Source organism: Neodiprion fabricii, chromosome 3, assembly GCF_021155785.1.
Source record: "Neodiprion fabricii isolate iyNeoFabr1 chromosome 3, iyNeoFabr1.1, whole genome shotgun sequence".
Taxonomy (NCBI): domain Eukaryota; kingdom Metazoa; phylum Arthropoda; class Insecta; order Hymenoptera; family Diprionidae; genus Neodiprion; species Neodiprion fabricii.
The window spans coordinates 3,288,151-3,311,638 of record NC_060241.1 but is presented as its reverse complement, the minus strand read 5'-3'; the positions used below and the strand labels follow the sequence as shown (position 1 = coordinate 3,311,638).

Below are 23,488 nucleotides of genomic sequence, written 5' to 3'. Positions count from 1 at the left end.
GGCGGCTCGCCTCCCCTGCTTTGTGATTTCGTTCCTCGATCTGACAAAGGACCGTCGTTCTCGTTATTAGCTGGTCAAAGCGAGGCTCGCGGATTCAAAGGGGAGCTTTGGGTCCTGCAGGGAATCTGACGGAATAAACCGTTTTTGTCCAATCACGATGCAGGTGCTCGTTTCGCAGCTCCGCGCACTCAAATACTAACGTTGCCTGCATGTTTCACCTATTTTTTACCTCCATTTTTCCAATTTCATGTTTCTTTTTCTTTTTCTTCTTTCTTTTTGTGAATTTTTTTCTTCTCTTCTTCAGCGCGGCTGCAGCAACGGTGGAAGCGGCAACGTACTTCAATTATTTGTATACAATGCACGAGACGTAAGTTGAGTAAGAGTGCGACAAAGCTTTTGGAATATCTCCGTAAAACAAAGTTTTTCCATTTTTTAGTCTTCCTTTACGTATTTTTTCTTTCCGGTACACACTGGAAGAAATTCAATTTTCGAAACGGCCGATTCATCGTCTATTATTGTAATTTATTAAATAAAGTCAAATATTGACGGTCAATTTTTGAGACTGTTTTTGATCGAAAACTCTGTATTTTTCAATATTGTTATACGTGATAGGATCTGCATTTCAATGTCAGTTTGACGGGGCGGTGTTAAAATTACGAATATTGAAAATTGCGAAAGCGTCAAATTCCGAATTTTTTTGTGGTAAAAACTTAAAGTGAATAAATCAAACTTTCGCAAAACATCAAATTTCCGAAAGCGCGAAAATGAGAGAATTTCAAAATCTGAAACATCGGAATTCCGAATGATCAAAGATTTTCAGTTCTGGAAATTTTCGGTTTACTGAAATTCGACCATTTTCATCATTCCTTGTTTCGGGTTTTCGATATTTTTACGTTCGGAATCCTGGTCATCCTGATTTTCGGTTTTTCTGATTTTCTTACGCCCACTTGTTGAGAAAACTACGCTCCGCAAATATATTTCAATTTTCGAAATTTACTTCCCGTGATTCCGCTCTAGATCAAAACTTGAATTTTCAGAATCTTGAATTTCGGAAATCTGAGCCGTTGGGCTTCCGACTACTCGAAACTTTGTTGTTTCTTCAAAGTTTGATTTCTTTACTTCAAGTTTAGCCATGAAATAATTCGGAATTAGGCACTTTCGGAACTTTTCAAATTCGGAACTTCGGTCTCGCCCCAGTTTGGTAAGTGCAGCTCGTGCTCTTGCTGCGAGGGATGACAAGAGAGGGAGTAATTGGAGCTTGTTGGAAAACCGCATCCGGTGTAGAACCAGAACCTCAACTGGTCCGAACGACCACGATATGCGGTGTACATGCACATCGGAATGTGTGCGATTCCAATTCGTTGATGTTAACGACGTCTCCGCAGTACACGCAAATCCCATTCCAAGACCTTTCGAGCCCATTGTACGATCGTACGAAGCATTATAAGTACATTTCGCGTTATTGGCACGCACTTGTATACACACACACATACGTGTGAAATTTCCCATTTAAATAACAGACAAAAAATTATTGTTACAGATGCCAACAACGCTTCTCATTTGTCAAATTGATTTCGACACACTTCCCAACGAAGCTAAAGATCTGAAATAATTCAAACGCGATTCTTCTCGTCACTATCTACCGATTCCAGGGATGAAAAGTATACTTTGAAAAATTACAACGACCACCCTGTTAGAAATGGGTGTTCGTGGGGGGTAGTTTTCGAATCTTTCCAATCCCCTCTCATTCTATTTTCAGTTAGTTTTTCCCTCACGCTAGCTGCATTCTTCGAGGGAAAGAAGCAAATTCTTCAGTACGCCGAGTAATCCTCGATAAATTAGTACTTGATGCAAAAATAGGTGGCAGCCAGCCGCTGGATAGCCCCTAGAGTTCCCTTTCTCCAAATTCCGGAGTTTCGAGAAGAAGCGAAACGCTTTTCGCTAATGAATTTTTAAGTTTTAACTTGGCTTCCTCGTCCTCCTCCTCCTCCTTCCTCTCCGGCTATACTCAAAGTCGGAAAGTTGGCCTTTTCTCTCCGTGTATTATAAACGCTGAATTTAAATTCCTTTCATTGAAAATTACTCCCCCCTCCCCACCTTCCTCCCCCTCCACCGCCTCTTTCCTCACTCGCGTGAAGATCGGTGCAGACAGTTTTTTTTTTTTACCTTTCAGTTTTTGCGCATTAATTTTTTTATTTTTCATCATTCCGTTGGTCAGGAATTTTTACAGTCGCTCGCTTTGACCTTTCGAACACGTTTTATTACCCTACAATTTTCTAGATTGCAAGCACCGGATAAAAAATGAAACGTTGTGCATTCATTTTGCCAATTTTCAAATGTTTCATCACGTACAGTTACGAAGGAAATTCCTTCTTTTTTTTTTCTTCTTAACTAACGATATTCATTTTCTAAATAACGGAAATCGCTTTGACGCACTGTAGATGTAGTAAATTTTGCACGAACAAGTCTGCGAAAGAAATGAAATGTGAATTTTCCGTCACAGATTTTTAACACTCGATCGTAAAATCAAGCGAAACGTATCCAGAAATGAAAAGCTGTCAAATATTGAGCAAAATATGATTTATCTTATGAAATTATTGACACTAAAAATTTTGAATAGAAAATGTGATTAATGAAATAACTTAGCTAGCCACCTAAAAACGGATTGCAATAAAATTTCCGAGAAAACTGACAAGAAAGTTCTTGTCAATACAATTATCTGATTACACATTCGTTACACCTGATTAAAATACTAATATTATTATTTTGAACAATATGCCAACGCACGTGAAAAAACGCGATCCTGAAGCGGGCTATGAAGGAAAAAATAGTTGAAAAAAAATAAATAAATAAATAAGTAAAATAGCGAAGCGGGGAGAAGGGTGAAGGAAAACGTGAATAAAAAACGAAAAATTGAAAGGGATCGGCGGGAAGGAAAAGAGATGAGTGAATAAGAAGAAATTCTCTCAAGGCTATTTTTCTTGCCGAGCCAGGGGCTGAAGAATTAAGAGTGGAAAAGAAGCCGGGTCCTTCGGTCTCTTCGGCTCTCGGCCGCGTCGCGAGAAAATTAGTGGACATGGAACGAGGAGGGGATAGAAATAGAGGAAAGAGACGAGGGAGATAGCCGGCGGCATGAGTAGAAAGAAAAATGGACAGCAAGGGGCGAGAAGATTGGTGGAGCTTGCGAAATGAATTTCTGCCCCGAGGTAGGAAAAATTTTAATTACTTTCAATTGATACCGAGGAAAGGAGATTCACGAGCTTTTGCGAATTCCGCGAAAGAATCGCGGTCGGAAATCATTTCGTTCCAAAGTTTCGGCCCGCGGTTGGGATTTTTCTATGGGTGAAAAAAAATTGTTGCGCAACGACGTTTTTCGAATTAAGAAAATATTTCTATCCAGCTGTTAAACGCTTTTCATCGTTCACGCACAATTCGTTTTTACCGAGAAAATTTTTATGGAAAATTAGAAGATGCGTGAATATGTTTTTACCAAAGGTTTCAAACCTCTTGTATTTTTGGTTATAGAAAATATTTTAGCGATTCTAGAATTCTAGTAAAAAATTGAGAATTCGATCGAGCTGGTCGACGAATTTTTTCAATATTCCGTAACTTCCGGGTCTAAAATCATGCACAGTTTAGCTTTTTAATACATGATAATTCCTACGATTTTATATAAATTTTTACGAAATAGCTGTGTTACATCTTTTTTTTTTGCCGTTGTTGATCTGCGAAATCCTCTTCAACTAATTTCCGATCAACTCAACGTCCAAGCTGATTCTTAAATAAAAATATAACGAAAAATCATCATTTGACAGAAGAATTTGGAACTTTTAGTCATCCTAAGATTCAAAGAAACAAAAAAAATAAATAAATAAAAAATCGTTTAAAAGCTCCTACGCACTATTGTGCACTTTTGCACAAAAGCTTCGCTAATTCGTCTCAAAATCTTGCATGTATATTTTACCTAAATTCTGAGCAGACCCATCGAGAAAACCATAGAAGAGTGAGAAAGAGAGAAAGTGATAAATAAAATATGAAATGGAAAATAGCGAATGTGGAAAAGCTTTTTCCCGCTTCGAAGATTCCACGCCAGGATTTCCAACCAGCAGATTCCAGACATGCATGAGAAACGTTTATTTCACAGCTTCAGAATCGCTGCTCGCGTTTATCGGACTTATAAGTTTGTCCTTATGTATTATACACACACACACACATATATATATATATATATATATATATATACATTTGTCTGTAAAATGTTTTATCGTAGTTGGGAAATAAAACTTTTGCAAAAATGAAACTACAGACGTAATCCACCTTGAATCGCCGAGAAAAGAATTTCAACGAGCAGTGTGCCAATTTTCCTTTTAATTTTCCTAATTGAAGTTGCCTTGGCAGAGAGAAAAATGAAGAAAAATTTTCTGGTTAAAAATTACAAACCGTTGTTAACGCCTCGTATGCACTTTACAAGCGAAAACAAAATCTCAACATCGTCGCGTGTCTGGAAAAATTCTCTCCGCTCGGTACGCTGCTCGCTTTTCCACCCGTCTGTTTCGTTTTACGAGTAGCAAGAAATTCGACTTCCATCCGTTTCTTGGCCTCTTTATTTAAACGCCACAATAACGCGTAATCATGTAATTTCTCACCGTTTTACATAATTCCAACTTTCCGAAATAAGAAGCATAAGAATTTAATAACAATTTGAATGAGATCAATGAGAAATATTGCAGTGTATCGAAAAGAAAAAAATTGAACCTGAACAAACAGGCAAAATTTTAAACAATAATTTTTAATTCTAAATAACAATTGTAATAATGAAAATGAGACAGACGGATAGATATTAAGACTATATGATTTACGATCGTGGTTAAATTTTTTTTTCCGAGGGGGGTGGGGGGAGGGGGTTAAACCTCCGAATCAACCTTACGCAGTTTCCAGCTGTGCATTCAGTATTTTTTCATTTTTTATAATCGAACAATTGCAAATGACGAAAATAATAGCGTGGCACTCCTGCTTGAAGGGAAAAAAAAAATAAATAAAATATCCACCCCCCGAGTTTTAAAAATAGCTAATTTATCCGGAACTCGTTGGATTTTTCTCCGAATTTCCAAAAATGAAACACCGGTAAACAGATCGACGAAAATCGAGTGAAATTAATGATTGACGTTCCAATTTACATTCGATCGACATTTCCGTTTCATTTTTGTTTCCGGTTTCGTTTTTTGTTCAACTTTATTTTGCTATTTGTTCCGGGTGATTACCGGTGACGTGCAAATGAAAAAAAAAAAAAAAAAACAAACACGAAAGAAAGAAACGAACGAAATCGAAAACAAAAAACGTCCAAAAATTCATTTATCAAGGCACCCGATTCACAGATTTCTAAAACGCCGTTATTCACCCCATGAAAACTGGAGACTGGGGGGGGTGGGAGGAAGCAAGGAAGGAAGGAAGGAAGGAAGGAAGGAAGGGCACGACTGCAGAGGGGTCCGCGTCTTTCTGTGAAACGGGTTGACATTGATTAAAACGTTTCTCTCTATTGTTTCAACAAATAACCACCGAGCAATTCCAACCCCGGTTGCATCCACCCTCTCTCGAACCGTTTCACCGTAGCTGCTGCCACAGCGTGGTGTTTTTTACGAGATTGTACTTAGTATGGGAAAATCTTTGGTACACCGTTAAAAAAAAAAAAAAAATACCGTAGCGGTCGAAAATTTTCACACGCAATATCCGTCAAGGTTAATTTTCCGGTTATTGACTCGTTTCGCAAGTCAGTTTTTCGAATTGCAGGACAGATGGTTTGCCTTTTGAAAGTTTCCAGATGTAAAATTAATGACACAGTCGTAAGGAGAACGTATATAATCAACTTTTAGAGGTCGCTCAAATCGTTTGGAAGTCTTTTTTCAGCATTTTACGTAACAAAAAAAAAAAAAAAATATTACGTCTCCTAAAAAAAATTCGAATTGATGTAAACCCTGGTTTCTACATGGCTTTCACATCCCGGCCATATCAAAAATAAGAAAAAAACAACAATTATAATTCCGCTAAGAAATAGTTGAGTGAAGAGAAGAATAAAAAATTGCGTCAAGTTTTGGCCTTTTTTTTGATCATTTCAAAACAGTCTCACGACTTCTGTTTTCGGCAGATTTTGTTCTACCTAATGAAGATTTGTTTGTTAATTAAGTCTGGGAGAATAGTCGAAAAATTCATCAAGCAACAGGAAATTTTACCCGCTTCTCCATCGGTGCCTTAAAGAACACGTTTGTTCGCTTTTGAAATTTCATCAATCTTGGCTTTAGTAACTAAATTCAGTCGTCGTGAAATATCTATCGCATCTTAAGAAATGCAGTTTAGTGCCAAGATGGAAAATAATATTGGTAAGAAGGTAAGATTTGTGTGACTTGGCAATACGCAGCATTTTCTAAGAGGCATAAACATTTCATTGCGGCTAAATTTAGTTACTGAATCGAGGATTGATGAAATTTCAAAAGCAAATAAACGTCTTCTTCAAGGTATTGAGGAGAAGATGGTGAAATGTCCTGTTGCTCGACGAATTTTTCCACGATTCCGCCGAGATTGATCGACAAAAAAATTTGGACTGCGTAAAATAACATCCTCTGAAAACGAAAGTCATGAGAATGTTTTGAAAAGATCGAAAAGAGTTCGGAAAAAGGCCAAAACTTGACGCAATTTTTTATTCGTATCTTTACTCAACGATTTCTGTGTTTTTTTTTTTCTTTCATTTTGAACCACCATAGCAAATCCACCATTAAGAATTTGGAAACTGTGTCGTTAGATTCGTCATCGGTTACCCAAAAAAACTTCCGCTTACCAAATTCTACCAAAAATCGGAAAACCTTTAGATTCTCTTAATTCTGCCATATTGGATCGGTATTTTGGATTTTGCGATCTGACTTCAGATTCGTGATTAAGCGACCGAAGAAAGTTCACGGTGCCAATTTTCATTCAGACCCAATCATCCACTTGCAAGATATCATAATTATCGGAGGGTGATTCTACAAACTTCAAACGGTGGATATATCTGATGAAAACTCAACTTTTGATTTTCGGTGTGATAACAAATAACGATAACTTCCATTTTTTTTCTCTGAAAACAGTGAAACGGGAAGTTAAAAAAGAAAGAGAATAAAAAAACACCGCATGAACATTTTCCCTCCATGTTTTTATTTATTTTTTTTTTTTTTTACGGCAAAATTAGGTGAAGCTTTACGCGTATAGACCGTGGATGTTTTGCCGTTGAATCATAATTTTCGTGTCTAGGTGCAGGTGGTACATCCGAGGGAACCTTGTACGCGGTAATTAATGGAGGCTTGTGAAAAGGTTCGCTTAATCATTTTATTAATTAATACCAAGAGTCTAACGTCGAGCCGTGTCCTCAGCGTTAGTTACGTTACTTTTTTCATTGTATTTTTTTTTTTTATTTTTTTGTAGCGCAGCTGCCAACGAAGCGGGATTAAATAATTTATTTTCAACAATTTTTCGATTCTTATTATTAATCGTACCTTGTGTAACGATATTACGTGTACATATGTATGAACATTACACGTGAATATCTGCGTGTACATTAATCACCAGGTTTGATAATAATACGCGTGCGTTTAAAACGGTGTTACAGACGATATCCGATGTTGCGCAGATTCTCGATATCGGATTTCCATCTCTTTTTCTCATTTTTTTTTTTTCATTTTCCCATCTCGAGGATAATATCGTGCACGAGTATCGCGTGATTATAAAACGTGGCACGTTACGACATATCGACGAATTTTTCTACCGTATGCCTGTAAAGGTATGCATGTACATCCTGCGCTGACAGCTTATCGATAAATTGCATTCCACGAGTAATTACTTATACGCGTGATAAACGATCGCTACCCTTATTTTCATCATTGTATTATAAGTTGTGGAAAATTGCTTCGCTGCGTTCGATCGCAAGAAATAACCGCGAGCCGGGTTTAAAAATGCAATACGCGAGTGGAAATAAGTAAGAAATACGTTCAAGGATATATGTATATTGGCTATACATTTTCAACCAACAGTAAATCTCGTCGACGGTATTGAATACTTTGTGATGAGAAAAAATTTGAAAAAATTCAACCACAACAATGACGATGAGGAAATTAAATCTCAATAATAATAATACCCAAGTGTTATCATCAAATTGTTTAAATAACACATTGGTTAATTTTTAGGAAACGTTTTTTTTTTATTCTTCTAACCATGTTAAATAAATTCCTTGATTTTTTTGAACACACATGTATTTGTAAAGAATTTTCTTGAAATTTCTATTTTCGGAAATTTGTAAAAGCTGTATTCTTATCGTGTTTATTGCGGTTAATTTTTTCGGATTCTTACCTCATCGCAAGGTATTCGATATCGTCGACGAGACTCACATTTTTGTTGACAACGTGTAAACTCGATACCAATTTTACACCTGGTGTTGTTTTCAAAATTATCATCGCAAGCGCAGATCGAAGCTTCGATATTGCTGGCGGAAAAGGATCATTTCGTTATTTCTACAGCTAGAATAAAATTGAGCAAAGCTGAAAAAATAAAAAAAAAAAAAAGGAAAATCAGCAAATCCTCGAATAATCAGGGTGTATTGTGTAACGGATTCCCAGAGCTACCGGATCCCTCGGAAGTCTTAAAGCCTCGTCTCAGACGGATTTCAGGGCACTGAAAGGGTCGTCGACCAGACCGAGTACCTTATATATACACCGAGATTGTTGGGTACTTGTTATTGCTGCTGCTGCCGCTTCTCCACGACGACGCGACAAGAAGAGGGCATATTCATGAAAAAGGTGCAATCAGCCGACGCACGTCTCGTCGGTCTGACGATACTAGCGACGGACAAGAAAGACGCCTGAAATTCGCGGATCAGACGGCGAAACACGTGCCCTGGTAAATTAACTACGCTGTCGAAAAAAATTTACCTAAACGCAATTTCCCGGTAGGTCGACTTTGTAAATATATTTGCGTTATTTGTTGCATTTCTATTTTTTGACATTTCAAATTTTTGTAATTGAAATTTGTCACTTTTTTTTTACTTAGTCGTACACTAAAAAATGGTTAGATCACCCAAAAAATTGATCGGACTTGTCGGGACATTTTTTTTTTTTCTAACCGTGTATTGGGTAGAAAGTCTCGGCTCTGTATTTTATTTTTCTTTTTTTTTTTTTGCGTAACAGGGAATCCGGGATTTGGCTGAAATTTGATACCCAAAATTAGATACCCGATGATGATTTGAATCACAAATTTGACATACAAACTATACAGTTGTAGAATAAATACGAATTTTTTAACATTCGCGATTTTCGATGAATCCTCGAAGAAATTTTTACCCCGTTTCAACATGTTTTAAAACAATTTTTTTTTCACAATTTCCCTGTTCACAACGTCGATTATCATACCGAAGAATTTGAGGGCGAAAATTTAGATTCTTAGAAAAAAAATTTGCAGGTAGCCTCTGAATTTTTGAAATATTACCAGCGCTTCTCGTTAATACTTCAATATATTTCTTTATTCAAATCGTTTTCATTTCTTATTTGGTTTTCCGCATAAATTATTTTTGCAGCTAGAAAATGCAGTATCAATTTTTCTTAAATCTACATTATGCGTAGAAATTTTTTAACTTTTAACAAACATTTACACGGGCACTAATAATCATAATTCCAGTATCCTCGATTGACGTAGAAATTAATTAATAAGCACGAAAATTCGGAACTCCTTGATTCTGGGTCGATTTCAACGAGTGTACAAAAATTTGACCTCGTAAGAAGCACGGAAGGAGAAAACAAAAATGGTACAAACTCGTCGTGGGTTTTGATCCGTCACGCGAAACACGGACGAAGAGGGTGAGAAGATTCGCGACGTCGCGAGGAAAAGGGGGAGGCACTAGAAACCCGAATGACGGGGGCGAGATAGGAGTCTCGGTTACAAGTAGGGGAGAAGGACCAGAGCCAGACAACAATAAGGGGTTAAAGTGTCGAGCTCTTCAGCTCGCTGTGGAGAAGCCAACGGATATCAATCTGAGGACGTTAATTTCTGGCCCTTTGTTACATCAATACCAATCTGCCGTCCCTTGGCCCTTGACGCTTTCGATTTTCCCGTTATTCTACTTTTACTTTTCATCCCCTTTTCACCCGCACCGTTATATATGTATTCATAATTATTCATGTTTTTGGGAATTGCAATATTTTTTATTTTCTTCTCATCATCGTATACCTCTGTTCGCGTATCATCTTATACGTTGTCTGATTTATATCGTGCGACAGGGAAAAAAAAGAAAGAAAAACGCTTGAAAGACGCTTTTTAAAAGATGAAAAGCTATTTCTCCAAAAGATAATATACCCATGCGTAAGAATCTCAATCAACCGAATCGTCCTTAGAATATTTCGTTACAGTACACAAGCTTCTCAATTGTTCACGTATTTTTCTTTTTTTTTTTTTTTTTCTTTTCGAAGCACTCGAGGATTTTCTCACAGTCATCATTCCACAAATGAAAAGAAAAAACGAATTCGCGTATCTCCGACGCAACGTTTGTAAAATATCAAGCCCGCGACGACTCGAACGATACTATCAACGAAAACCGTAGCCGGTGTAAAGAATTCTTTATCAAATATCGTAAAAAAATGTTATTATCACGGAGTCGATTGAACCGCCCGAGGATACGATGCAGGATGGAAAAAAGTCCGGGTAAAGACTTGCAGCGATTTGAATCCTCGGTGGTTTCGAGATAGCTGCACGGTCTCTCGGGTGAAGTAGACAAAACTAGGGTGGAAAATAGAAATCCGAGGAGGATAACACCTAGGAATATCACGTTGACTCCACCACCCCGTCCTCCGGTAATAAAACGCAATGATATACGAGTATTGAAAGCGTTCAGCGTTCCTCGCCGCCCGGAGTACGTGCCCTGAGAGTGAAATAAACAGGAAATAACGCGTCCGCTTGGCGGTGAGGGGAAAATACCAAGTATACACATTGCGCATAGAGGGCAGCGGTGCGCAAGAACAACGGGCGAAACCCGGGGATATTTTTTGGGAAACGGGTAGGGAGGTTCACCCTTTTTACCCTCCCGTCAAGCAACGCGGCGTGCGGGCATTCCGTCACGTTCCGAGACGCCTGATCCCGTATTCCACGGGGCTTCTTCGCGACGTTGAACCCGCAAAGAATGATGCAAAACCCTTTCGAGTGATACTTTTCACCCCTTTACTTTCTTCCATCAGACATGACGCTTTTCTCTCAGAGCATTCTTCGCCACGAGTTGAATGAATTTCGAACACCTCTTCGGTGCGAAATAAGATAAGGCGTTGAAAGTGCCGAGTGTTTGAGATGATTGGGGTTAAGGGGGTTAATAGTGTTAACGTGTTCATGGCGTTGGGAGTGTCCAGGTGTTCGGAGTATTGAATCAGTGGTCAAGTGTTGAGGTGTTGAAAAATTTTTAACTGACGAAAGTGTTAAAACCGATGAAGGTGTTAACACTGATTGATATGTTGAAACTGATAAAGGTGTCAAAAAGTGTTCAAAAGTTTTTAAAGTGTTTCAAGTGTTAAGAACATTGAAAGTATAAAAAACTTCAAGAGTATTGAACGTGTTCTGAGTGTTAAAATTGTTAAAGGCGTCAATGTGTCAAAAGTGTTACAAGTTTTGAAAGTTTTAAGAGTATTAAAAATATTTAAAGTGACTGAAGCATTCAGAATACTAAAATTATTGAAAGCATTGAAAGTGTTAAAGGTGTTTATGGTGTTGAAAGTATGTACAAATACTGAAGTGACTATAAAAGTTGACCGGGTTAAATTTTCGATAAACACAATATTTTCCTAACGTAAAAAAACACATTAAAACCCTCGAATTTCAGTTAAGAAGCTGATAATACGTATTGTAATGACTAATTATATAGCAATTGTACAATTATTGTCTGTTGTTGTGTCCTTTTTTCTAACACCGTACCGCACGTCCGTCATTCGATCCATTCTTTTCTCAGCCTCTTTTCATCGAGTAATCAAAAGTAATCAAGTATTCATGTAACACGATGTACAGAAAATCAATCATACAAACTGAAAAAAAAAAAATAAAAAATTTGTCACGAATGTTCGGAATTGACCGAACGATGCAATTGTTGTAAAATTGATTTATAAAAAGAAAACGGTGAAACTATCCGTCCAACTTTGTTCGATTTCGTTGTTCAACGTTATGTTTTATTATTAAGAGTCGCAGTGAGACTCTTCGGCGTTGAGATTCAATTGAATAAACTTTTAACTTGTTTGACTTTTTCATTACTCATTGTTATTAATCATCTCTCAACCGAAGCCCGTGCGCTATAACGCTCGATACCGAGGTTAAATATATAAAAAATATTGCCTCGTGTCAAGCTTCGCGAAAATTTTAAGCTCGTTGAAGAATATTACAGACGGGGGGGTTGTGCAATATCAATTTTTCTTTTGTTTGCCATCTTCTTCTTTTTCATTCCGTTAACTGACTTATTATTCTCCCGCAATCCTTTCTCGGTATCACCTGTCAACTACCCGCGGCGATCGGTGCAGGTAATTATTATGTAACCGCATATTGTACCCGTTGCAAGGCGAATATTTTCCCTATCTTTTTATTCAATTTCATTTGATTTTTTTATTTAATTTTCATCCTTTTCAAGGTCCGTGCCTCGTTCTTGTCCTTCGTTATGATTTCGACATATTGGCGTTGAGAGAGAAGAAGAACAACCGTATAAAATTTAAGATGAAAAAAGAAATGAAAAAGATGACTCACCCATCGCCGGTGCGTAAATATTAAGGTAGAGGCAATCTTCGCTCTGGTTACGAAGATACGGCAGTAATCTTCTCAGGTATTCCAATCGCCCTTTAGGCATTTTTTCCAGCGCTTCCTGCTCGTTCGTTATGTCAGGAATTTTTTGAGGGCAGACGGGACCCACCGAGTCTGATAATCTGTGAAATCAGAAATGATCAGCCGTGAAACTTTTCACCCAACTCTTTATATCAAAGCTGTAAAATTGCTTCGACAAGTGCGCAAAATAGTGCATTCCCGCACTAGCGCGGAAATTGAACAATTACGATGAAACGAACCGACACAAATCACTGGCGTATCAATGATCATTTGATCCAATTTTGTTTCATCAATTTTTAGTTCGTTAATTTTTCCACTTTCAACATTGATAGTCTTCGTGGATTGATTTCATTTTTGAATCAATAGTTGCCGATATGATGTTTTCCCAACTGATTGTAAGTGCGTGAAATTCGTTTTTGCGAACCTAAATGGGTGCGCATAATCGTACATTCCCGCACTATTACGGGAATTGAATAGAAATGTTTTTTCAAGTACTGTAGCTAGATATTTTGATTCAATTCCCGCTCAAGTGCGAGAAAGCTCTGTTTTGCGCACTCGGTTATGTGAAGAAAATATCGGTCATTGCGAGAATCGACTCGAAATGTCTTTTTTGGTAGTGCAACTAGATATTTTAATTCAATTGCCGTACAAGTGCGGGAATGTACTGTTTTTCACACAAGTTTGGGCATGCAAAATCGAACTTTGCGCACTCGCTTAGGAAAAGAGAATATCGGGATTATTGTTTCGAAAATGAAATCAATCCACAAAAACAATCGACGTCAAAAGACGAAAAATCGCCGAACGTAAAATTGAAAAAATTAAGGTTGGATCGATCGATCATCGATACGTCAGATATCCGTTCCGGTTTGTCTCGCCTTAGTTCATCCAACATCGCAAATGGAATTCTTTTTAAAATGAAAAAAAAAAAATGAAAACTCCCAAATTTCACACAGATCAAAGTAAATAACTTCCGCTCACCTGATTCCGTCCCAAGGACTTGGCGCCCTCGTGGGTGAAAACCTGTTTCCTCCGACTGGTGGAGTCGCGTAAGGTATGCCGAGGTAAACGTCGATCGATTTGAGTTTAGGGGGTTCGAAGGACTGGACGAACCCCTGAATGCGACCGTACTGAGTCTGGACGATTCGCGGGTTAAGTTTCGTCTTTATCGACAGGGAAAGAGTCGGAGGCGTGATCAGGCATACCAGAATGATCAAAAGTTCCATCTTGAACTCCCCCTCCGCCCCCTTTGTTCGCCCCCCAAATCACTCGTATATACGCATCCAACCGACCGAAATCGTTCCGACTACCTCATGTCACTCGACTTAGTTGATTTCTTTTTCTCCTCTCTCTTCTGCCATTTTTTCCCTCTCCTTTTTTTTTCAACGATGTTTTCGTGTTAATTTTATTCCCACGCAGCAATTTTATATTATCTTACACTTCTGTATTATGTTACATCATTACACAAATCGTGAATTTTTCAACCTTACTTTGCTCGTTTGAACATTAATTTCATTATGTTTATTTCCTGCGCTTTTTGTCCGGATGTTTCTTATTGTTAATTTCAAATGATATTTCTTGTTTCCGGCTTTTTTGCTCTCCGGCTTTCGGCTTTACGCGAATGAATTATAACAACCGAGCCATGCACCAAGCAATTTAATAAAAGCCCACGAAATTGTAATATTTTTCTTCGGTACGATTTGTCACGTTGGATCTTAGATTCTCTACCAAGCTACGACGGCGCCTCCCGCATTCCTTGCATTTCCTAATTCCCTACCTTCTTCTTTCGTTCGAAATAACAAAACAACCCGGCCAGGATACGTGCCTTTCAAAATGATTTTCCGTATTGCCTTTTCTTCTTTATTTTCGTACAACTATTCGAAAATGTTGGAAAAATTCTTGAAAACGGTTGATATTTATTTATTTCCATGTATTTATTTGAATGTCGTTAAAAATTGTACAACTTCAAAGAAGCGACTCTAGAATCGAACATTTCCCAACAAGATGAGTTGATTATTACGTGATATTCCGCTACGCAATATGATCGCATATTTTTCAACCCCGGCGATTCATGACCGGAGGGTAAACTTTGCGTTATATTAAAGATCGAGGGAGGAATTTACCGGAGGATATGGATCCTAATAAGGTATATCCTGTTCCCCGAAGTATCCTTCCAACGCTTTCATTTCTTCTGGGGGAAAAAAAAAATATATCCTCTTTAGTATAACGTTATATAAACAACCTCACTTCCGTTTGCCACGATGTATTGTAATCGTGCGATTTACTTTGAAGAAAAGAGAAGGAAAAGAGAATCATTTCAGTCTTCAAGGATCGGAAACTATCAAATTTCAGTTTTGCTCGTTGCACCTAATTCCTCAGCTTTCCGTTATTTACCTTTTGTTAATTCCATTCATCCCCTTATTTTATTCAGTTTCATTGCCCAATTTTACCCGCCTAAAAACGAATTTTGATTTAATTTCTAGGAGTTTACCGCACTGATTCGTATCATCACACACGTATCATATACAATAATCACAACCGAATCACCGGTACGATTTTCTTTTTTATTAACTGTAATCGACAGTTGCTGATCACAGCTCGATCCTTGAGGCACCAAGATGCACATTGATTCTCTCACCGGCCGACGAAATAATCTGAAACAAACAATATGGACGTTCGTTAAATAATTACGAGTCACATTTTTGTACCAATTGATTTTTTTCGCCGATTCGCATGATATATCGAGTGTCTGTTCAAACTCTCGACAAGAAAAATACAATTTTCAGTACAGCAGAATTCCTTTGTTGACTCGGAATCGAAAAAAAGAAAAGGAAAAAAAGAAAAACAACAACTTTAATTAAACATACGAAAGAAAACTTTTTCACCGATAAAAATGAAAAATAAAAGGAATCATCCTTCTGCGTGAGGATCCAATTAATAATTAATAAATATAGTACTTAAAAATTGCGAATTGAGAAGAACAAAGTAAATAAAAAAAAAATGAATGAAGGATAAAGAAAAGAGTGAGAGAAGAGTAAGAGTAGAGTTCATTATGGCCATGGGAAGAACGCCTAAGGCAGTGCAAGGCGATTGAATAAAAAAAAAAAAAAGAAAAGAAATAAAGAAAATGATAATACGACGAAAACAGAGTAAACCTCAAAATAAATCACACCTACTACCAATTACTGAATTACTAATCACAAGTCAAGGATTGAGTGCAGATATACGGCGAATAAATACAAAATAGTTAATAGAGAGAGAGAGAGAAAGAGGAAAAAGTGAAACGCATAATGTATCATTTCCCTCGGTTCCTTTCCTATTCCAATATTCATATATTACCGTATACGGTAGTAGAAAGTCAGTTTCTTCCTTTACTCGTACCGAAGATTTTCCTTCCGCGGCGACATATTCAAATATACGTATACGTGCATTGATAATGCATATAACGTAACGTATACGCCGTCTCGGTGTGGGATATAATAAAAAGGATAGAGCGGCGTGTGTGCGCGTGTGTGTGTGTGGGTTCGTAATATTCTTTCTTCAAAGTACGCAGACGGGCATGGAATGCCTTGTACGTTTTACCCCGGGGTGGTTTTCACCTGTATATGTGAGTGCATTATACGCGACCGATATATAATATAACCACCCCCCCCTCGCACATATGTACATCCATGACGTCGTTTCTCCTGCTTATCGTTAGCATCGACCTCAGGGATTATACCCGCCTATATATACACATATATATATATATATATATATATATATATGATATATATATGATATAATATACAAGCGTGCATGTATAACGTATATAACGTGCCACGTATTGCTATCTATACGTAAGCCGTGTACAGCGCTATCGAGTACCAGCCGATATAGAAAATGGTGAATAGTCTTCGGGAGAGGATCGTATACACATATACATGTGTGGGTGTGTGTGTAATACGTGTAACATAAGTTAGAACGTAGAAGCTGATATACTCGGCCGATATCGGAATCTGTGACAATATTTTCAGATCATTGTTATTTATAATCCTACTCGAAGAAGAAAGTCCAATTTTATCTTCTTCTCAAAATCTGGTCTTGCTTCAGTTTTAATATTCTTCCTTTTTTTCACCAACGATATTACGAACTCGGACGAAACGAAACGTGATCGAAAAATACCTGCAAGGGTAGTACACGCTTTGAGGGTGATCGATTTCGATGAAGTTTGAACTGGTGAAACTGGATCGAATTTCGTTAGACCCGTAGTTTTTCTTTTTTTTTTGAAAAAATTATAGAGGATTTGTTTAGAAAAAAATTCTTTATTCATATTTTCATTACTTTCGAGTAGATTTCAATGAAAATATTTTCTTCCAACGGAATGTATTGAATAAATTTACTTGTTGGAATAATGAAAAGTATTTTTAAAAGCTGGTATTCAACTCACAAGTAAAACGGATAACTCATAAGTGAATTTTCGCAACAGCTGAAATGAATGAAAATGAAAAGCCCGAGTTTTTGTTACTCAGAAAATTTCTAGAATCCGTTGTATCTTTTTACCGTCAATTATAATATTTATCCTTTTCTCTTTCCTACGATGCAAGTAATTGTGACACATGTATCAGAAAATTCTCTCTTGCAGCGATTGATCTTTGAAAATTTCGGGCATCTTCGAAACGAATAAGGAATAATAATTTCTGTGTCTTCGTGTCGTTGAAAATTGTTCCGTCTAGCGTCAGAAAAAAAAGGAGATAAGAATTCTTTGCAACATATTTTGCATACTTCAAAAAGTGACAATCTGAAAATGAGGAAAAAGAAAAAAAAAAAAAAAAAACAAGAAACCACGAAGAAGAAATCAAGCCTGAGATAATTTTGTCAACGTTGCGTACAATTCCCCTAACTCCTGTCACTACTTCCTTCTGATCGTTGCGGTGGTCCAAGCTTGACGTCTCTGGATCGATAAATCACGGAGGGCGAATACATCATTAAGGTAATATCCAATCAGCGGAAGTTACTTGCTTGCCCTCGGCGTTTTCGCTACGGGAAAACAGCCTCTTTCACCCTGTAACGCGTCAGTTTCCAGAGGGTGACAAGGGACTAGGAGAGAGAGAGAGAGAGAAAACAACGCTCTTTTGTGAAAACCGAAATGATTTATCCACAGCAATATAGGAAATTGGTATTTTGTTGGTGATATTTATAAAGTACAAAATGCAGACAGTAAATTTGATCAGAGTATAATTATCACAATATTATACATTCATCGCGCGATGAAAATTAATTCGTTACGAGATTTTTGTAAAATCTACAATTGTCATTCTACACTGAGAAAAATTTCATTCGTTACATTAACTAGAAAAATTGAGTGAAACAGATATCGTTGAAAAAATGTTTGAATATTGTTGGTATTACGAAAAACGAGCTACGCCTAAACATTTTGCGCTATCGTCGATCCTTTTTTGGTAATTGCAAAGCAAAGTCAGTTTCTGAGGTTTACTCTACTTTTTTAGTTAAATAAGGCTTCAACGTCAATTTATTGTAACGCAAGCATTAAATTTTCGCAACAGTTGCAAGAAAATCTAGCAACAGTGATCGTAATGAGAAAGAATAGTAACGAATGCTAGACTTTTTGGTAACAGCTAGAAAACTAATTTTCATTTTTTAACTAGAACTATATTTTTCGATTGTGGTAAAAATGATGATAGTTACGAACCGAGCGGTAACCGAAACTGAAAATTCCTCTCATTGTCAGTGTAAAAGAAAACAGAAAAAAAAAAACATTTACATCAAAAATATTCCAAACAGGAATCTGAGAATTTTTTTTACTCCACGTCAGTTTGTCAAAGTTGTAATTCAATTTTTATAAAATTCACGAAGAGGGAAATTATTTTTCCAACAATAGACTATAATTACCTGACAAAACACCCCGGTTTGTTCGTATCTTGTGGAAGAAGAAAAGACGAAAAGAAGAAGAAAAAAGAAAAAAAAAATAAACGTTTCGCAGGGCAATTTTTGCTGTGGAGTGATAAAATCGACGGTTTTGTTAACGAGCGATATCTAATATTCCTCGCGTTAGGAGAGAGTTAATATTTTCACCGGACCGTTTTGATTCCGCTAATGCGTTTCCACAAAATGGATCAGGCGCTTCGCTCGATCATGTTATTACATAAATATGATGAGAAAAAATGAAAAAAACGAAACACAAACTACGAGCGAATAATCCGAAAGCCATCAATCAATCGACTAGGGCAGACGGGGTGAGATCGTAGACAGGAAGAGGGTGAAGCCTTCTCTCGTCTTTTGCCTCTATCTACATCCTTCTCATTTACCGCGGGATACGAGACGCGGAATTAGTACATGCTGGGCACATCGGCGTTGAACCTCGGCCCAGAATTTAATTGAACAACTTTTCCCGCCTCCACCTCCACCTCCTTCTCCAATTTCAACGCCGCCATTAATAAATCTCCATTTTCCAAGGTGTTGCTGCGATCACTCTTCTTCACTTCCACCGAGACTGAGAATGCGGACCGCATTCCGAGTCTTTCCGTGACCATTGGAAATTGTACGAAATTTTTATCACAGATTCATTCGCACTCGATCGATTTCCGGGAGCGATTGAAAAAGAGAGTAAGAAGAGGCTGCTAGTGCTGTTTTCTCTCTTTTTTTTCGTTTTTTTGTTTTTTTGAGGGGAGGGGAGGTTCGAAATAAAAATTCCACAGACGCAAATAACGACGCAGAAAAGAAATAGTACTTTTCGTATCTAGTGCGTAAAACCCGTTCTTACAATCCGAGTGCTCGGCTAGATCGCACGAGGGTGTAAATCGTTACGCTCACTGAGAAAAATTTCATTTGTTACAGTAACTAGAAAAATTGAGTAAAACAGGAATCGTTAAAAAAACTGTTTGAATATTGTTGATGCTCGGTCCGGAAAGACCGAGTTTCCCTCCTCGTTGCATAATATACCATTCCCCCGTTTCTTTTTTCTGCAATTTTCGGTTCCAGGCACTATAACAGCCTCTTTTTATTCTTCTCTTCAATTACAGAGTCGACCGTTCCCTCTTCACCATTTTTTCGGTTCACGGTGTTCCAGTTTCTCCGACCATCAAAACTCGACCGTGACCTTCGACGCGTTACAATGCCAAATTACTGTTATATTCACCGAGCGGAATTTCCTCTCGTTTCGAGGTGTTGAAAATCTTGGATCGCGAAGGGTCCGCAGTGTCCACGTTTGGGAATCCGGTTTCAAATTCCTCCCGAAATTGAGAGAACGGTCATAAGGGGTTGCCCGAATCGCTGTGCGACCTTCTGAGACAATGCGTTTTAGCCGCACTCGAGAATTTGCCGCGTGTCCTTCTGCCCTGAACTTAATTAAGGATCTACCGGGCGTATAGTCCGTTCAAAGCGTTGTGAATAGAAAAATATCGTACAGCGAAGGTATGAAAGTGTCACTGAATCTGGTTTAATTAAAACTGTATTCCCTGTGAATAAAAAAAAAAAAAAAATTGCGATAACCATAAATTTCAGATACAATTGCATAATTATATTGATAACTTTAAAGAGATCTTGGTATTGAAATATTTCCTTCGGTGAAAAAATTGCATCGGTTAAACGGTTTTAACGAACGAGAGTTCATTTCGACCGTCGATAAGTTCTCTACAAATCAATCGAGCCATATTTTTTTATTTGGCCTCTCAGTTGATCGAGAAAACATGTTTAGTGAGATTATTACGAGTGAAGAATAGAAAACTAATATCTTTGAGAGATTAGAGCGTCAAAAAATCGTTTTTTCTAAAAGTGGCATCCTTTCTGCGTATTTTGGCGTTTGAATTTTTGAAAAGTTCGAAAAATTACGGATATCCGTACGGATTCTTCTTCTGAACTTTGATTTTCGTCAAATAATTATTTTTTTCATAGGTTTTTTGGTCGCTAGAAGTATCAGCCGGTCATCATTTTTTATTTCGTGATATTCATTTTTTTGCAGATTGCAGAAAGTTCTGAAAATACTTTTTCGGATAAAAGAGCATTTGATTGGATAAACTTTCGGTAGAACAGCTATTCTACCGGGTGATTCACCGAAAATCTCAATTTCGGTACACCGATCGTTCGATTTTTCAAATTCTCGAAAATTTCGAGTTTTCAAACGGTCGACTTTCTGGTCTTTCGAGATTTTGACCAGCAACCGAACAAATATTTTCTTACCGCGCTGCAAGCTCTGACACCGCAAATAATTAATTGTTAACCACTTTGATCACCGGTCCTAATAACGTTCGTCGAAAGACATTCTCGATTCTCCTAAGTCCGGAACAACAAGCTCAACGAAAGGTGAGTACCGTCACCCTTTCATTACAAAAGCTGATTTTCTCTCGATACAAGCTTAATCAAGAGAATAAAATTCAGCGTTCATTTGAGGTCATAACTTCTAGACACCATTCTCTTTGCAACCAAATTGTGCGGTGAGTTGGCGTTTTCGTACATTAACTAATAACCAAAGCCAGCTCGTCGTATAACAATAACGAAAATCGCTGAAGGTGAAGAGAGAAAGAGAAAGCGAATATAGCGAGTACAAAAGAAATGGGAAATCGGACCAAACAAAGAGTAGCAAAAATATTATCGAAGCATGAAGTAGCGGCGCTATTTTCGCATTGTTGAATACCTACAATGAGAGAAATTTTTAGTTCCGGTTACCGCTCGGTCCTTAACTATTTTCTCCATTCTTTACCACAATCGAGAAATATAGTTCTAGGTAGAAAATAAAAATTTGTTTTCTAACCGTTACCGGAAAGTATAGTATCCGTTATTATTCTTTCTCATTACGATCACTGTTGCTATATTTTCTTGCAACTGTTGCGAAAATTTAATGCTCGTGCAAGAATAAATTGACATTAAAGCCTTGTTTTACTAAAAAAGTAGAGTAAACCTCAGAACCTGATTTTGCACTGCTCGTTTTTCCTAATTCCAACAATATTCAAACAGTTTTTTTAACAATGCCTGTTTTACTAAATTTTTCTAGTCACTGTAACAAATGAAATTTTTCTCATCGTAGAGTAGGAATGGTAGGTAGCTGATTATTATGACGATTTTCTCCCGCTCCTTGAACCTCTTCTTTTCAGCCAAACAGCCACGGGGCTGTTTTCAAGTTTACGTAGAACTTTTCCGTTTCCCTCACCCCGAAACTTGTTCCTTTCTTTTATTTCATTTTACTTTTCATCTCTCCGCTACTCTCCGCTTCGCTATTTCATACACCGCATCGTAAAAATTTTTCCATTTAATTAGGAAAGCTGTTGTGCAGCTGTATCATCGGCTTTTCCTCCGTTTCCGCAGCCGCCATAATGCGCTCGTCCAACTCGCCGCGTATTTACATCCCTGGAATTATAATTGCGCTACTTTTTTGCCTCGTTCGTTACGCGATGCTGACGTAATTATTGTTCGGTATTTTTCCTTGCTTTTCTTTTCGTTTTTCGAATTTCCAGTACGCGCAGTTGCGCTTTTCCGATTCCTTTCGTCATCCTCATTCTTCGTTACAGAAAATTGAAGACTTTCGTTTTCGGAACAGTTTTCGACGTTCAAGAGTATCGATAAGTCGGCGCACGAAGAAGTAAAATACAGCGGAAAATATTCGACAAGTCACAACGATCGTTAAAATATTGCAGCTTTCTTTAATGACCAATATAACCAGCCATGCGGAAAGGTTCGAGAACTTTCTTCAGCGATCTGTAAGATGTGAACTGGATACTTCGTTCATCGAGTTCAGGAAAAATTTCACACTTCGCGTTGTCGGGAATTGAAAATTTCCTTTCAGCAATGCCGAAACGCGAATACTCGTCAAGATTTTGTCGATAATAAAAATCAAGGCTAAGGAAATTCTTCGAAACGAACAAAGTTGACCAAATGATACCGTTAAATTATTCCAACTGAACAGTTGAAGTATAATTCAACTTTTCCGACATATTTCTTTTCTTCATCTTTCAACTCGTCCGCGCGTGTATCGATCATAATTCCTAACCATAAATTAACGAGCTTCTCCCGCGGTTGATTAGCTTTTTACGTTACGTGAAAGCGCATGAGAAAAAATCGAACGGCGCGTTATCTTCTGGAAAATCAACCTGTTCGAGAAATTTTCACCCTAGTTTTTGACTTGATCGTGATCCAATTTTCCACCCCGCGATTCCGCGATCCACCCTCAGGGCTTGACCAGGATTCCCGGTCTTTCCGTAATTCGTATAATAACCGCGCGTTCGAAAGGGAGAAACAGAGAGATAAAGAGAGAGCGAAGGGTGAATAGAACAGACTTCGGTGCACGGTAGTTCGGCCTAATGAGGCACTGCGGAGAAAAGAAACTTCGCTTCCGCAACGCGGAGAAGACTCTCCGGCCTCCCGGCGCTTGTTATAATCCGACAATGCGAAAATAGACACGCGCGCATTCCCCCGAAGCACAAACCTAGGCTTTTCGCCTCGCCGTGCACAAATATGGGCCACGTCTCAATATTTGATTTTTTTTAATCACCGAAGTGAGTTGAACGTAAATTTTGAAAGATTTTACATTATTTACCGTCACCGAAAAAATCATCCTTACGGAATTTAAAATTTTCACCCAAAGCGTTCGTCGAATCGTTAAAATCACTGATTTAATTGTCAATTTCGTACATTTTTCATTTGATTT

The 23,488-nt window shown here is 37.8% G+C and overlaps 1 protein-coding gene across 2 annotated transcripts in view; it reads right to left on the bottom strand.

The window, feature by feature from the left end:
• LOC124177562 (neuroligin-4, X-linked) overlaps window positions 1–23,488 on the bottom strand; it is a 252,640-nt gene that overhangs the window by 174,286 nt on the left and 54,866 nt on the right. For both annotated transcript variants that reach the window (XM_046560061.1, XM_046560062.1), the window contains exons 2-3: window positions 13,831–15,503; window positions 12,778–12,953 (exon numbers count right to left, since the gene is read on the bottom strand). In XM_046560061.1, coding sequence (XP_046416017.1) covers window positions 12,778–12,953; window positions 13,831–14,075 — 421 coding nt within the window. In that variant the 5' untranslated portion in view covers window positions 14,076–15,503. The remainder of the gene's footprint in view (window positions 1–12,777; window positions 12,954–13,830; window positions 15,504–23,488) is intronic.